At 39.5% G+C, this 17,454-nt stretch overlaps 1 protein-coding gene across 1 annotated transcript in view; it reads left to right on the forward strand.

The window, feature by feature from the left end:
- The first annotated feature begins 386 nt into the window (after nucleotides 1–386).
- The window catches only part of UGGT2 (UDP-glucose glycoprotein glucosyltransferase 2), a 133,215-nt gene continuing 116,147 nt past the window's right edge, over nucleotides 387–17,454 (forward strand). Inside the window, exons 1-5 of the mRNA XM_084876711.1 lie at nucleotides 387–808; nucleotides 7,793–7,875; nucleotides 11,369–11,499; nucleotides 12,369–12,481; nucleotides 16,141–16,315. Of these exons, the coding sequence (XP_084732837.1) occupies nucleotides 648–808; nucleotides 7,793–7,875; nucleotides 11,369–11,499; nucleotides 12,369–12,481; nucleotides 16,141–16,315 (663 nt within the window). The 5' untranslated portion in view covers nucleotides 387–647. The remainder of the gene's footprint in view (nucleotides 809–7,792; nucleotides 7,876–11,368; nucleotides 11,500–12,368; nucleotides 12,482–16,140; nucleotides 16,316–17,454) is intronic.

A 17,454-nucleotide genomic window follows, 5' to 3' on the forward strand; every position in this document is an offset into this window, starting at 1 on the left:
CCAACATGACTACAGCACTGCAATCCCTGGAGGAGTGGCGGCGGGGGAGTGTTAAATACTATTGATGCTCAAATCTCAATCCCGGAGAATCACTTGCCACGGTGCGTGCTGTGGTGTGGGTTTGCAGCTTTCTAGAAGCTCTACCAGGTGGCTCTCATCTGCAATAAAATTCGAGAAACCGCGAGGTAGGTGCTTGCATGTCTATGGGCCTGCTTTCCCCGCATGTGTCCATGTGGATAAATATCCACGCTGGCTCCAGATTTTGGCATTTCCAGCCAGCCGGAGTTGGCCAGAATCCCAGCTCGGTCTCGGGGAGCCAGTCTCCCCGCCTCGGGTCCCACAGCCTGTCTGTCTTCCGTCGGGGGAGCCCGCCACGGACCCGCCTGAGCATCAGCCAAGCGGCTCCGCATTCCAGCTTCGCCAACAACACGTACGTGGCTCACGTCCCTCGGAGTCGGCCCGCCCGGGAGACCCGCGGCGCATGCGCCCCGCACCCGCCAGGCCCCGGGCCCGAGTAACGGACGCGAGCTCCCCCCACCGGAAGTGGGCGCCGGCGCGCCGGGAGGAGCCGGCCGGAGCGTGGCGGCTGCTGCGGGCTTTCGGCTCCGGGTTCGAACCGCTCTCGAACGGGATCCCCTCTCCGCGTCATGGGGAAGGCGGCCGGCGGCGCGGGGCCGCTGCTGCGGCTCCTGGGCTACGCGATGCTGTGGCTCCCGCTGCTCAGCTCCGGGACGGCCTCCGTGTCCAAGGCGGTGACGGCTCGCCTGGCCGCCAAGTGGCCGGAGACCCCGCTGCTGCTGGAAGCCAGGTGGGTGCGCGGGGCCCGCGGAGGGAGGAGCGGCGGGGCCGGGGCGCTGGGGCCGGACGGCTTCCCGGGGCCGCCCTGGCACCGCCGCTCCGGGCCCTCTGAGCATCACCTCCTCCCACTGCCCCGCGCAGCATCATTTGCAATTCCTTTCCCCCACCCCCCACCCGCGGTTCCTACTTTGCCTCGCCCGCGAATTTTTAAAAAATTTCGGGATTTTTGTTTAATGCGTTTGGATTTTTTTTTTTTTTAGAAAATTTTTAAATATATATATTTTATTGATTTTTTTTTTTACAGAAAGGAAGGGAAAGAGGGATAGAGAGTTAGAAACATCGATTAGAGAGAAGCATCGACCAGCTGCCTCCTGCACACCCCCTACTGGGGATGTGCCCACAACCAAGGTACATGCTCTTGACCGGGATCGAACCTGGAACCTTTCAGTCTGCAGGCTGATTCTCTATCCACTGAACCAAACCGGTTTCGGCATGGAATTTCTTAACATTTAGGAAAGGGAAAAAGAGAATGGGTGATGGAGTGTAGCTTTTACTGCAAGCCCTTCAGTTAACGTGGGCAGTTCTTTCAAAGAACTGAAGCACCCAGGTAGGTCTCCTGTGCACAAGACGCTTCCCACGTTCTTCTTTCCGAATCTCCTCTCTTGGTATTAGCTCACAAGGTGTCATTTGCTGTGCACAAACAAAACTTGTTGCTATTCAGTTTTGTTCTTGGTATTCCACATAACCGAATTTTAACGCTCTTTAGCCAGCATGAAGTTTTAATGCAAATTACTTTTGTCGTTTCACCCAAACGAGAGCTTATTGTCCTTAAATGAGAATCCATCGCCCCACATCACAATGCATATGTAAGAAACTAAATCAGTTCTTTTTGTAATTGACATTTAGCATTCCATTAGTTTCAGCTGTGCAGCATAAGGATTTGCTGTTTGTATGTATTGTGATCACCACTATGAGTCTAGTTAACAGGTCATCATGGTTACATTTTTTCTTGTGATGAAAACTTTTAAGATCTCTCCACAGTTTTCAATATGAAAGTTCAATAGTAATTACAGTCACCAAGCTGTACATTACATCCCTTGAATTATTTTATAGCTGAAAGTTTATACCTTTTGACCAACTTCATCCATTTCACTCACCTGCCCTTCTCCATCTATTCTCTATTTGGGGGAGCGGAAATTTCACACATAAATGAGGTCACACAATATTTGTCTTTCTCTGTCTAATTTAGCATAGTGCCCTAACGGTCCAGCCATGTTGTAATAAATAGCAGACTTTCTTTTCATTTATTTTTTTTGTTTAAAAATTTTAATAAGCCATATGTATAAAACACATAAAAAGCCTGGCATTTAGTAAACATTGTGATTAATTTTTTAAATAAATCTTTATTCAGATTTTTTGTTCCTCTTCCCCCACCCCATAGTTCCCCTTCACCCCATAACTTTAACCTCCCTACCTCCCATCCCCCCGCCCCTGCCACTGTACTCATCCATAGGGTATAAGGTTTTTGTTCAATCTCTTTCTGCACCCCTCACACCCTCTTGCCCCAAGAATTGTCAGTCCACTCCCTTTCTATGCCCCTGATTCTATTATGTTCACCAGTTTATTCTGTTCATCAGATTTTTTATTGACATGATTCTTAGATTCACTTGTTGATAGATACTGTATGTATTTGTTGTCACTTTGTTGTTCATAATTTTTATCTTTACCTTTTTCTTCTTCTTCCTCTTCTTAACGAATACCCTTCAGCATTTCATATAATCTTGGTTTGGTGGTGATGAACTCATTTAGCTTTTTCTTATCTGTGAAGCTCTTTATCTACGTTCAATTCTCAATGATAGCTTTGCTAGGTAGAGTAATCTTGGTTGTAAGTTCTTGCTGTTCATCACTTTGAATATTTCTTGCCACTCCCTTCTAGCCTGCATAGTTTCTGTTGAGAAATCAGCTGACAGGCATATGGGTACTCCCTTGCAGGTAACTAGCTGTTTCTCTCTTGCTGCTTTCAAGATTCTTTCTTTTGCCCTTGGCATTTTAATGATGATGTGTCTTGGTGTGGTCCTCTTTGGATTCCTCTTGTTTGGGGTTCTGTGCGCTTCCTGGACTTGTAAGTCTATTTCTTTCACCAGATAGGGAAAGTTTTCTGTCATTATTTCTTCTAACAGATTTTCAATATTTTTCTCTCTCTCTTCTTCTGGCACCCCTATAATTCGGATGTTGGTACGCTTGAAGTTGTCCTAGAGGCTCCTTACACTATCTCTATATTTTTGGATTCTTTTTTCATTTTGTTTTTCTAGTTGGGTGTTTTTTGCTTCCTCATATTTCAAATATTTGGTTTGATTCTTGGGGTCCTCTAGATTTCTGTATATTATTCTTTATTTCAGACAGTGTATGCTTAATTTCTGACTCATCCTTTTCCTTTTTTTTTTTTTTTTGCATTCTCATTAAGATCCTTGAAGGTCTCACTAAGTTCCTTGGAGGTCTAAGTTTCTTGGCAGTTTCTAGAAGATTCTTGAGTAACCTTATAACTGTGGTTTTGAACTCTATCTCCAGTAGTTTGCTTTCCTCCAGTTCTTTTATCCATGACATGTTTCTTTGTCTCCACATTTTGGCTGCTTCCCTGTGTTGATGGAGTAGCTTTGTGTGGTAGGTGACCTATAGGGCCAAGTGGCTCAGCCTCCCCTATCACTTGAGGTGGACACTCTTGGTGCACCCCTTTGTAGGCTGGGTGCACAGTCTTATTGTAATTAAGCCTTTATTGCTGTTGGTACACTGGGAGGAATTGACCTCCAGGCCAATTGACTGTGAGGATCAACTGTGTCTGTAATGGAAGAACTGTGCTGGAGACACGCTTATGGGGCAGGACTTGCTTCAATAGGGCTTTGGTGTTCACTGAGTCTGCCTTTTGAGTGTGTCACTTATGTATGTGAGGAGTTGAAATCTGGTGTCGTCTCACACTGATCACTAGTTCACTGGCTCCTGGATCTCCAAGGAGGTGCAATTCAGCTACTGTGTGAGACCACCCAGCGGGAGCTACAGCGAGATCTGCAGATTTCTCCTCTTAGTTTGGGGTTTGGAAGTTTTGGAGCAGCCTGACCCAGCTGCAGTTTGTTAGGTTAAACTGTGAAAGGGCAGACCATTCATATGCAAAAGCTGCTGCACACAGCTCAGGTGGGTTTGTAAATTGAGTGGGATGAGGTCTCAGGGAATCACTAGGGCATGACAGACAGTGATGGCTGCCAGTCAGCTGTCTCTGTGCCTTCGTGTTTCTGTATCCCTGCGTCCTGCGTCCCAGCGCAGTAAATGATTCCTGCATGCACATCTGTGAGAAAGCCACCCTCACTTTCCAACCCTATGCCAGACAGTCCAGTTTCTCCCCATAGGAGTCTGGGTCCCCAGAGTCTAGCTGGAAATGAGTTCAGAGCAGTAGGTAGCTTGTATCTCCCTTCCAATTGAAAAAAAACAGAGCACCCAGTTGCCATCCTGATTCTCGCGCCTCCGTACCTCTGCTTTTCCTTGTCTCTACACCTCCTACACAGTCTCAATGAGGTTTTTTCTTTCCTTCTAGTTGTAGAACTTCTACTCTGCCAGCTTTCCTATGGTTCTGGGTGATAGTCGTTTTGTCTTTTAGTTGTAGTTTTGTAGGTACACAGGTGTGTACCTTATGCTGCCATCTTGGTTTCTCTTTATTTTTTATTTGTTTTTTATTATTATTTTTTTTAATGATATTCAGAGAGAGAAAGGGAGAGGGAGAGGATAGAAACATCTAAGATGAGAGAGTATAATTGATTGGTTGCCTCCTGCACGCCCCCTATTGGGGATCGAGTGGACAATCTGAGTATGTGCCCTGACCAGGAATTGAACCTTGACCAGGTTCATGGGTGGACATCCAACCACTGAGCAATACCTGCTGGGTTCCTTCTTTTTCTTATTGCTTAATAATTTTTCATTGCACATATATACCACAATTTCTTCATCCATTCATCCATCTGTGGACAACTGGCTTTTGTAAATAATGCTGCAGTGAATATAGGGGTGCATATATTTTTTTGAGTTAATGTTTTTGTTTCCTTTGTTTACCCAAAAGTGGACATTCGAGATCTCATAGTATTTCTCTTTTTCAGTTTTTGAGCAACTGCCATGCTCTTTTCCATAGTGGCTGCACTGATTTCATTCCCACCAACCTTGTACAAGGGTTATTTTTTCTCCATGTCCTTGCCAATATTTATCTCTTATCTTTTTAACGATAGCAATTGTATAACAGGTGTGAGGTGGTATCTCATTGTGGTTTTGATTTGCATTTTCCTGGTGATTAGTCAAGTTAAGCACCTTTTCACGTTCCTATTGATCATCTGTATTTTTTTGGAAAAAATGCCTATCAGATCCTCTGACCATTTTTTAATTGGATTGCTTATTGTTTTTAATGTGGGGTTGTATGAATTATTAATATATTTTATGTATTAACCCCTTATCAGATACATGATTTGCAAATATTTTCTCCCATTCAGTAGATTGTCTTTTCATTTTGTTGATTATTTCCTTTGTTGTATAGATTTTTAATTTGATGTAGTCCCACGTGTTTATTTTTACTTTTGTTGCCTTTGCTTTTAGTATCAAATCCAAAACAATCAACAAGATCAATGGTAAGGAGCCTACAGCTCATGGGTTTTTTATTTTTTAGGAGTTTTATGGTTTCATGTTTTATGTTCAAGTCTTTAATCTATTTCAGTCAATTTCTGTTTATGAGGTAAAACAATGATCCAGTTTCATTCTTTTGTGAGTAGCTGTTAAGTTGTCCTAGCACCACTAATTGAAGAGACTGTTCTTTTTCTTTTGCTTGGCTCCTTTGTCATAAGTTAGCTTACCATACAAGGGTGGGCAGAAGTAGGTTTACAGTTGTAATATAAATAATAATAATAATAATAATAATAATAATATAGGAATAAACTGTTTAACATACAACTGTAAATCTACTTTTGCCTACCCCTGTATATACCTGGCTTTATTTCGGGGCTCTCAGTTCTGGTCCATTGATCTGTTTGTCTATTTTTATGCCAATACCATACTGTTTTGATTATTATAACATTGTAATATAGTTTGAAATCAGGCAGAATGATACCTCTAGCTTTGTTCTTCTTTCTCAAGATTACTTTGGTTTTTCTCTTTTTAAAACTTTGACCAAAGATAATATCTTTTGGAAGGTGAGGAGCTGATTTAGATGTCTCTCAAGGATATTTACTTCTCTGAGATTAATGACGAGTTACTGGCATTTTGCTCCTGAAAGTAATTCTAGAATAGTTTCAAAAGTGCTTAGAGCATATGTACACAGATAATAATTTAATAAAAAATAAATAAATAAATAAAAATAAATAAAAAAATTTTTTAAAAAACTCAAAAAAAAAGTGCTTAGAGCGGTGATACATATTGAGTAAATGAGTATAAGTGAATATTTTCTTAAGGTAGTCACTTTGAAGGTTCATGCTTAGATGTATAAATTCTGGCATATGGAAGAAGTCTTTTTCCTATGATTGCACACTATGAGCATGTTTGCAGTTATTTGGTCAAGTCAGTTAGGTAGTAAGTGTTGCTCCCCACTTAACTTAAGGTTTTGTAGCATCTTTGCTTTTTTCAGGTATATTCTGTTTAGTGTTCCAGTTGTTTCCTCTATTTTTATCTTCTTTTTTTTATGCCATTGTGAGTTGGACACCATTAATAACAAGAATTATTTTGAAGTTACTTAATGTTTTAAATTTCTATGCTTCATGTTGATCAGTGTCACCCCAATCAACTTAGTAAATATTTAAAATGAAAAAGAATTTTATATGCTTGCCATGTTTATGTTGATGAATTAATCGGTTTTGTCTACCTCCTTTTCTCCATTTAGTAACCATCTCAGATTCACAAGAATTAGTTCGTCTGCATGTGTGTTTGATGTCTTAAATACTTTCCATTTATATTACATATTAAAGTTTACTAAAGAGAGAGAGAGGTGGGAGGAGAGATAGATGATAGTTGGGACTAACAAAAGAATCTGTACCATGTGTTTGGTGACTGTTTCTAGTTTAAATAGTTTAATTTATTTGTTGCAGGTTTTTTTGTTTGTTTAAATATATTTTATTGATTTTTCTACAAAGAGGAAGGGAGATGGATAGAGAGTTAGAAACATCGATAGGAAAGAAACATTGATCAGCTGCCTCCTGCACACCCCCTACTGGGGATGTGCCTCCAACCAAGGTACACGCTCTTGACCAGAATTGAACCTGGGACCTTTCAGTCCACAGGCCGACACTCTATCCACTGAGCCAAACCGGTTAGGACTTGTTGCAGGTTTTTTGTGCTGTGTTTTAAATAGCCTTTTACTTATTTCATTTTTTCCAAAAGGTTTTATTGGCTTTGGCCTTTTTTTTTCCCCCCTACCATCTGTATAAAAATAGAAGTTTCTTTGGGCTTAAAGGCCAAATACCCAATGTAATACATCAACTTCCTATTAATTTTTTATGAAGGTATTACCTGTTTTAAATAATAAAAAATTGTCTACACAAATAAGTAGCTAATTAAAAATTATACATGATTTAAAAGTGTTCATAAAACCAATTTTTGTGCAAAGCAATTTTTTGTTTTTTTCATCTCAAAAATACTTTTTTTCATTTCTTTAAAATTATACTTCTTAGTACTATTTCACATGGAGAAACAAAATAAATAATCCATATTTTAGGTGTAGCTAATAATGAGGAAAAAACAAAAATAATTTCTTATGTAGTCTGTTCCGGTCATGAGTATGGACCTGAGGTTGAGAATTATATCAATTTGCTCTCTTTATGCATTATGATAAATAGAAATCAGCAACTTAACATTAATTTTGTGGGGTTTTGTTTTGTTTTTACCATAAATTATAATTTGGTTCTAAAGTATAGTTTATAGTATCTAAACCACTTTTTTTATTTTCATTTATTAACTGATTACTTTTATTTTTTAATAGTGAATTTATGGCAGAAGAAAGTAATGAAAAATTTTGGCAGTTTTTGGACACCGTAAAAGAATTAGCAATTTATAAGCAAAGAGGTATGTCATGTGTATATTTTAACTGGTAAGATTTGTATTTATAGACACACTTTGGATATGTTTAGTGATAAAGGTTAAGTGTAAATGCTTAATGGGGTTAATAAATCTGAATATTAAGTTTGAGATGTTTTAATGAAAACTGTTTCAAGCATCTATTTCCAAAATTTTAAAGCTTTAATTCTTTATTATAAGAAAGCTCAGCCCTGGCCAGATAGATCATTTGGTTGGAGCATTATCCTATATACCAAAAGGTTGTAGGTTCTATTTCTGATCAGGGCACATCCTAGATTTAGGGTTTGATCCCTGGTTGGGCATGTATAAGAGCCCAGTGTTTCTCTCACACATCAATGTCTCTCTCTTTCCCCCTCTTGCCCCTTTTCCCTTCCTCTCTCCCTTCCCCTCTCTCTCTCTTTCTCTTTCTCTCTCTCTCTAAAAATCAATTTTTTTAAAATCCTAATATATAAAAACCCATGGTCTGTAAAGACCAAAGGCTTGACTGACCAGAAGTCAGCCGCGGCAACCCAGCACTGATGCCAGCGGGCGACCCAGCGCTAACTGCTGAGGGGGCTGCAGATCAGGCCCTGTGAGAGGCCTGGAGAGAGAAGCCGGGTCTGATCCGTAGCCTCCATGGCAGCTGATCAAACCTTGCCTCTCTTTTTCTCTCCGGGCCTAGCCAGCAGCCGTGCCTCTTTTTCTCTCTGAGCCTCCGCCAGGGCTGCTGATCAGCCCTGCCTCTCTGATCAGGCCCGGAGATAAGCCTGGAGATGCTGCCTGGCATAGAAACTGACCAATCAGAACCAAACCTGGGTGAAGTGTGAGGAACCAATAACTGCCTAGGAGGCAGAACTTTGACTCTGACTGGCATAGAGATGGACCATCAGAACCAAATCTGGGTAAACTGAGGAGCCATTGGTTGCCTAAGAGGCAGAGCTTTTGGCACTGACTGGCATAGAAACCAACCAATCAGAACAAAATCTGGGTGAACTTCAAAGGCAGAACCTAAGGTGGGAGCTGAGGAGGGGTTTTAAGGACAACAGCTGTTGGTGTAAGGCACATGTGTCAAACACAAGGCCCGCGGGCCAAATCCAGCCCGCCAGGCCTTGCAATGTGGCCCGCACCGCGCTGTCATCACTGCACTCCGCTGTCAGTTTATGACATTGTCAGTTTATGACTGTTCAGTAAACCATTCGGCCCGCGATTTAGGCTGGATTTTAGATTTTGGCCCCTTCTCTGATTGAGTTCGACACCCCTAGTGTAAGGTGTAAGAAAGTAATTCAATTTTTAATGACTGGTTTGGCAGTATAATGCATATGGCTGGCTATCAGTCCAGATATAGGGATGTATTTTTGTCTGCCAAGAATAACTCCTCTTGCTGAAAAAAGTTTTTCCTCCCGTTTAAACAATCCTATATAATCTATCTATACTAATAAAAGGGTAACATGCTAATTAGACTGGGTTGACCGCCCATCTTCCAGACATCCAACTTCCTTCCAGACAAACCCATGGTGGTGGGGGCTGAGGTAGAGAGGGCAGTGGGGGGCAAGTCAGGCTGGCAGGGGAGAGCAGTTGGGGGTGAGATCAGGCCAGCAGGGGAGGGTAGTTAGGGTCAATCAGGCAGGCAGGCAGAGGCAGTTAGGGGTGATCAGGCAGGCAGGCAGGCACAGAGGTTAAGGGGCTATCAGGCAGGCAGGCAGAGGAAGTTAGGGGTGTTCAGGCAGGCAGGTGAGCAGTTAGGAGCCAACGGTCCCCGATTGTGAGAGGGATGTCCGATTGGAGAGAGTTCAGGCTGGGCTGAGGGAAACCCCCCCACCCCCGTGCACAAATTTCGTGCACCAGGCCACTAGCGAGTAATTAGCAATGTTTGCATAATGCATTATAATCAAGAAGAAATATAAATTTTTTAATTGTTTTGCATTTTACATAGATTTATTTGAAATAGTGTTAGTTTTGCATATAGTAATATTGATTTTTTGGGTTTTTGTTTTTTTTGCCAAAATACTCAAACTTTTCAAGAGATTTTTAATACTTTCCATAAAAAATCGGGGAAACTAGTATGCTTTCATTTCACTGTCTAGAAAATGGAGTTAAACATTAAATATATATGAGATTATATTTCTATATATACATGTATCTTTAGAATGAACAAGTGTTCATTATATTAATGTGTTTCCAAGGGTAAGTTACTAGATTTAATAAATTGAACTTAGGTTTTAGCAGCAGAGGCTAAAAGGTTACCTGTTATTTTAAAGAATGGTTATTTTCCTGTCTCTACAAAGAATATAATAAATTATATTAACATGGAATCCCTCAAGAGGGAATTCTTTAACCTTTTAGACTTAGAGAAAGCATCTTACTACAGTAATTAGTTTATTATTTTATTATTTTATAAATGTAAGGTAAAGAACAGTTTAAAATGTTTTAAGTGTTCATTTACTGGAGACTATTTGGCTCATGTGGTGGTGAAGTTCAACAATTTTATTATTTCATGAGCTAGGTTTAAAAAATAGAGCAGACATGCCTTTGATAATATCTTAAACTGAAATCTTTCCAAAAACAAGTAATTTGCTCTTTCAAAAAATGTTTACTTCAATTCATTATTTATAATTATTTGAGTCAAGAGAAGGGAATATAAAGATAAAATAAATGTGACATGTTATTTGAACCACCATATTACAGTGCAGAAGGCAGCAAAACAGCTAAGTATTCTATGACGTGATAAGAGCTTTAAGAGGGAGACATCTATAATATTATCAACAATAAAAAATATTTAAAAATATAGGATTAGCCCTGGCCAGTTTGGCTCAGTGGATAGAGCGTTGGCCTGCTGACTGAAGGGTCCTGGGTTCGATTCTGGTCAAGAGCATGTACCTTGGTTGCAGAAACATCCCCAGTAGGGAATGTGCAGGAGGCAGCTGAATCAATGTTTCTCATCGATGTTTTTAACTTTCTATCCTTCTCCTTTCCTCTCTGTAAAAAATCAATAAAAATATATTTTTTTAAAGGAGATAGGATTAGCTGATGAACAAAAATAGATCCAGAGACAAGCAGGGGTCTTCAAACTACGGCCCGCGGGCCACATGCGGCCCGCAGAGGAGTCTGATCCGGCCCGCCAGGTTTTTTGGGCAGTGAGCGCAGCCGAGGTGTTACAGTAGGAATTAGTAGTTCATATAGTCCGGCCCTCCAGCTCTCTGAGGGACCGTGATCTGGCCCCCACTTTAAAAAGTTTGAGGACCCCTGGAGAGATAACCAAAGGACGTGTATGCTTGCATATTAGCATAACCAATCGACATAGAGACTGGGGTGGTGGGGGCCTGCCCTTGGGGGTGGGAGTAGCTGGGGGGTGTTAATCTGGTAAAAAGGAGACATATGTAATACTTTAAACAATAAAAAATATGTGATTATTTGATATTAATTTAGCATTACAGTGAGAGAGATGTGCCAATGTGTTGAATACAAAATATTAACATTCTTTCTTTTTGCATTGTTTTTATAGAGTCAAGTTATTCTTATTATAACTTAATCCTGAAGAAAGCTGGTCAATTCTTAGACAATTTACATATCAATCTCTTAAAGTTTGCTTTCTCTATAAGAGCATACTCTCCAACTATTCAGATGTTTCAACAGGTATGTAAAAATTCTTAAGCTATCTATGACAAAGAAGCATGCTAGCAATGTACATGAATCTATTTTTGGTGAATATCTTTCATTCAAAAGGATCTGTTCACTTATCATATCTGATTCCATAGCTTATTATTGATTATATTGTTATTGTTATCATTGATTATAATATAATCCGTTTATATAAAAGGCTAAGTGACCAACCAGCTGACCAGCTGGTTGCTATGACATGCACTGACCACCAAGGGGCAGACACTTAATGCAGGAGCTTCCAAGCAATAGTAACTTTGCAAAGTACCCTTACACAATCCAGGACCCCTTGGGGGATGTTGGACTGCCAGTTTTGGACCAATCCCTGCAGGCCAGGCCGAGGGACCCCACCTGCCGGAGGAACCCTGCTCACTCCGCAGATGCCCTTTGAGTCCCTGTGCCACCCCAGGTGCAGCCAGCCAGTGAGGGACCACGGGAGGTTGGCTCCAGAGCATGTCCAGCCCATCTCGGTCCCGCCCCGCCAGCCACCTTCTTAATTTATTTCCTTCCAATGTGCACGATTCCATGCACCAGGCCTCTAGTTGATATATAATTTTACAGTTATTTGGGATAAAGGATTTTATGAGGACAGATCACCATTAAAATGAACTATATAGAAAATTTTAATTTGATATAACTTTCAACTTCTTTGAAACATATATTTCTACTGTAAAGTTGATTCTGCTAAAATATTTAATTCTGCCTGCATATAGATATTTTTTACTTTAATTAGAGCAATAACTTAATACTAGTTGATGAGTTATTATAATCAAAGTAATGTGAGTTTTTAAAATCATATTGTAATTATGAATTACTGTAGCTAAATATAATCTTTTAAATCTTAGATTGCAGCTGATGAGCCACCACCAGATGGTTGTGATGCATTTGTGGTTATCCATAAGAAATACACCTGTAAAATTAATGAGATTAAAAAGCTGCTGAAGAAGGCTACTTCAAGGTAAATTAATGAAAGCCTCTAGTGAAAGAACTGCTTTATGAAAAGGGTTGAGGGTCAAAATAGTCTAAATTTCTTATAATACAAAATGTTATTATTCTAAGATATATTTTAAAGAATATGCATATATTGAAAAACTGAATATATATGAGCTGGGAGTGTGAGTCCTTTTCTAAAATATCTAAGTATTTTCAGTATTTTGTGTTAACTAGCTTTTGACTTTAGAGTATAAATTATACAAGAATGCCATAAAATATGAGATATGTTTTATAGAAACCATAAACAAATGGAACCTATGGATTTATATGGACCTTTTTTCTGTGAATCTTAGGCACTACATTAACATTTTTGCCACTGCTAATTTGTATTATTCCCTTTATAATTTTAGTGAATTTAATAAATGAAAATTTACATTTTTTAATGTAATCTCTTCAGATTTAAAGACTATTTTCGCCCAACCATTGTGGCTCAGTTGGTTGGACATCATCCTGTTGCTGGTTGGGGCAAATGCCTGGGTTGTGGGCTGGATCCTCAGTGCCTGGGGGGGGCATGCAGGAGGCAGCCAGTTAATCTTTCTCATCAATGTTTCTCTCTCTCAAAAAATCAATAAAAACATTTTTTAAAAAAAGATTATTTTCTCTCTTACCCAGTAATTCTCTATAGCTGTGGATTAAGTTTTTTTTAACCTGTGTTATATCTCAGCAGTTCCTGAATTAATCATAGAAACAGACTTTGGAAGGTATGTGTATATGTGTATAGGAAGGCATTTTCTGTAATGACTTATGAACAGTTTCTATATGAGCTAATTTTTCTTTTATATTCAACTTCAAGATTGATATACTAGCATTGTTTTATTCGCAGCCTTTCCAGTTATCAACAATTATAAATTATTTGAAAACATTCTTTCATACTAATTTCCAAATGTAAGATACGTACCCTATATAAATTACTAAATATGTCCTGGCCAGGTAGCTCAGTTGGTTAGAATGTTACCCTGATAGGCTGAGGTTGTGGGTTTAATCGCTGTTCAGGGCACTTATAAGTAGCAACTAATAAATGCATAACTAAGTGGAACAACAAATCAATGTCTGTCTGTCTCTCCCTCCCCCCTCCCTTTGCTTTCTTTCTAAAACTAATAATATATATTTTTTAAATTACTAAATAGACTTCTATAGTACTGATTTGATAAAACTCAATTTTTTAAAAATATATTAATTTTTTACAGAGAGGAAGGAAGAGAGATAGTTAGAAACATCTATGAGAGAGTCATGGATCAGCTGCCTCTTGCACGCCCCCTCCTGGGGATGTGCCCACAACCAAGGTACATGCCCTTAACTGGAATTGAACCCGGGACCCTTCAGTCCGCAGGCTGATGCTCCACTGAGCCAAACCAGTTTCGGCAAAACTCAAATTTTTAATGATAAGCCATTTAACTTAGTCTTATACGAGTTCAAAGTTATCATCAGTTGAAATTAATGAGAAATATTTTGTTTGTTTGCTTGTTTGTTAATCCTTACCAGAAGACATTTTCAATTGACTTTTAGGAAAAGTGGAAGAGAGAGGGAAAGACAGAGAGAAACATGATGTGAGAGAAACACATCAATTGATTGCCTCCTCTACAAGCCTCGACCAGGGCCCAGGTAGGGGAGGAATCTTCAACCAAGGTACATGCCCTTTGGTCCACAGACCAATGCTCTATCCACTGAGCAAAACCGGCTAGGGCAAGAGAAAGATTTTAATAATTTCATCTAGTTTAAGATTCTTTTTTACTTTTATTTTTTTAATCTTCACCCGAGGACATGTTTTTATTGATTTTAGAGAGAGAAGAAAGAAGAGAAAGAGGGAGAAACATTGATGTGGGAGAGAAACATCTATCAGTTGTCTCCCATATGCTACCATACTGGGGATTGAACCCACAATTTGGGCATGTGCCCTAACCAACTGAGCCACACTGGCCAAGACTCTTTTTCACTTCTTAAATTTTTAAAAAATTTGTTTTTAATGACTTTTTTGTTGTTGTTAGAGAAGAAGAAAGAAGGGCAGACATACAGACAGACAGATGTTGATGTGAGGCAGAAAACATCGATTGGATACCTCTTGCATGCATCCTGACTATGGGCCCCCAACCTGGGCATGTGTCCTGACTGGGAATCAAACCTGTGACCTTTTAGAACATGGGGACAATGCTCAATCAAATTGTCACACTAGCCAGGGCTCTTTTTCATGTTTTTTAATGTTTCTTTAATTATACTTGAGGATTTAATGAATTGTTACTTATATAGGGTGGGGGAAAAGTAAGTTTACACTTATTTGTGTGGAAAATAATACTATCCTAAGAATAGAGTAATATGCAAATTAACCATCACTCTGTTATACCCACAAGCCAAACAGAGTAATTATGCAAATTAACCCAACAAATATGGCAGTTAATTTGTATACACGGAGGGAGGGAGGAATGAAGACTGAAGACAGCATGGAAGGAAGAGGGAGGGAAAGTGGAAAGCAAGGTGGCTGTAGCTGCTGGAGGGAAGGCACTGGCAGCGAGTATGGGGCGGGGCGCAGGGGCGGCATGCGCGGTGGTCGGTGGTCGTAGATGGTGGAGGTGTTGGGTGGGGCAGGGTGCACAGCAGTGGCATGAGAGGCCCCCCGCCCATCCTGCCTCACCCCGCCCACCGCAGCAGGAGAGGTGGGGTGGGAGAAGTGGCGGTGGTGGGAGGGAAGCCCACCAGAAGTCTTGCAGGAATATTCCTGCAACAGGTCCCTAGGAATTAATAATATAAGAATCAACTCTGTTTCAAGTATTTACAACTGTAAACCTACTTTCGTCCCACCCTATATATATATATATTTTTTTAAATATATTTTATTGATTTTTCACAGAGAAGAAGGGAGAGAGAGAGCTAGAAACGCTGATGAGAGAGAAACATCGACCAGCTGCCTCTTGCACACCCCCCACTGGGGATGTGCCCGCAATCCAGGTTCATGCCCTTGACCGGAATTGAACCCGGGACCTTTCAGTCCACAGACTGACACTCTACCACTGAGCCAAACCGGCTTCGGCCCACCCTATATTAAGTACTAACAATCTTTGTATGATATAGTGCTTTTGTTTTTTAAATAGTTAAAAATGAAATGTGAGCTATAATAATAAAAATCATATCTTAATTGAAGAAAAGTATAAATTTTATTTAATTGAAAATTATGTTGCTATTATATGTTAGTGATTAAAGACAGTGTACCTTGTTGGAAAAGAAAATACTTCTCTCATTCAATTTTGGGTTAACCAAATTGCTTTTTTTTTTCTGTCACTTAGAAGTTATGTGCACAAAGTACCACAGGAAATTTAAATTCTTTTTCTGTGATAATATATGTGTGGGGGTGTGTATATATATATTCCTATCTATAATAATAAAAGCGTAATATGCTAATTTGACCAGATGACCTTCCAGACGATACCAGGGCTATGAGGGAAGCCCGGGTCCTGGGTGCCAGAGAAAAGCCAGTGCTGGCAGTCAGGGAAAGAAGTTTCACTCTTGCATGAATTTTATGCATCAGGCCTCTAGTAAATTATAAAGTGTCATGATATATTTCTCATATGCTCTTTAAGTTCTTGTAAAAGTTTATGTGGGATTTTCTGTGTTTGTTTGTTTTTTCCATTTCAGGCCCAGACCTTATCTTTTTGAAGGGGATCATAAATTTCCTACAAATAAAGAGAATTTACCAGTGATTATTCTCTATGCAGAAATGGGTACCAGATCATTTGGTAAATTTCACACAGTATTGTCTGAAAAAGCTCAAAATGGAGAAATTCTGTATGTTCTTCGTCATTATATTCAGGTACATGTTTGTTTTATTTAAGATTATTTTGGGTATAAAAATACATTTCATGGTCTTACTAGATTTTACATAATAATTTCCATTAGGAATGTAATTTAAAGATTTTTTAAAACTGACACAACTATCACACTAGCACAATACCCTCACGCTCCAACCATTCATGTTGTCCCAAATGGCAAGATTTCATTCTTTTTTAAGGCTGAATAATATTCCATTTTATACTCACACTACATTTTCTTTATACATTCACCCATTGATGGACAAGTAGATTGTTCACACATTTGGCTATTTTAAGTAATGCTGCAGTAAACATGGAATTGCATATATCTTTCCTAGACAGTGCTTTCACTTCCTTGTTGTATATACTCACAAGTAGAATTGCTGGAGTATATGTGAGTTCTATCTAGCTCTATTTGTAATTGTTTGAGGATCCATTATACTCTTTTCTATACTGGCAACAGCAATTTCTATTTCCAACAGTGCACAAGGGTTCCCTTTGTTCTACATCCTCACCAAAACTTGTATCTTTTTTTTTTTTTTTAATAATTTATTGATTTTTTACAGAGAGGAAGGAAGAGAGATAGAGAGCTAGAAACGTCGATGAGAGAGAAACACCGACCAGCTGCCTCTTGCACATCCCCCACCAGGGATCTGCCCTCAACCAACGTACATGCCCCTGACCGGAATCGAACCTGGGACCCTTCTGTCCGCAGACCGACGCTCTACCACTGAGCCAAACCGGTTTCGGCTTGTATCTTTTTTTAATAGCTGCCACTCTAACAGCTGTTGTGATATCTCATTGTAGTTTTGATTAACATTTTCCTGATACTAGTGATATGAGCATTTTTTCATGTACCTGTTGGCTATTTGCATGTTTCCTTTAGAAAAATGTCTATTCAGGTCTTTGCCTGAATTGGACTGGGATTTTTGTTGTTTTGCTATTGAGTTGCATGAGTTCCTTATATGTTTTGGATATTAACCCCTTATCAGATATGTGATTTGCAAATATTTTTCCCTATTGCATAGCTTGCCTTATTTTGTTAGTTTCCTTTGCTATGCAAAGGATTTTAGTTTGATGTAGTTTCCCTTGTTTACTTTTGCTTTTATTGCCTTTATTTTTTTGTATCAAATCCAAGTAA

The sequence above is a fragment of the Pipistrellus hanaki genome (assembly GCF_964339955.1).
Source record: "Pipistrellus hanaki genome assembly, chromosome: 3".
Taxonomy (NCBI): Eukaryota; Metazoa; Chordata; class Mammalia; order Chiroptera; family Vespertilionidae; genus Pipistrellus; species Pipistrellus hanaki.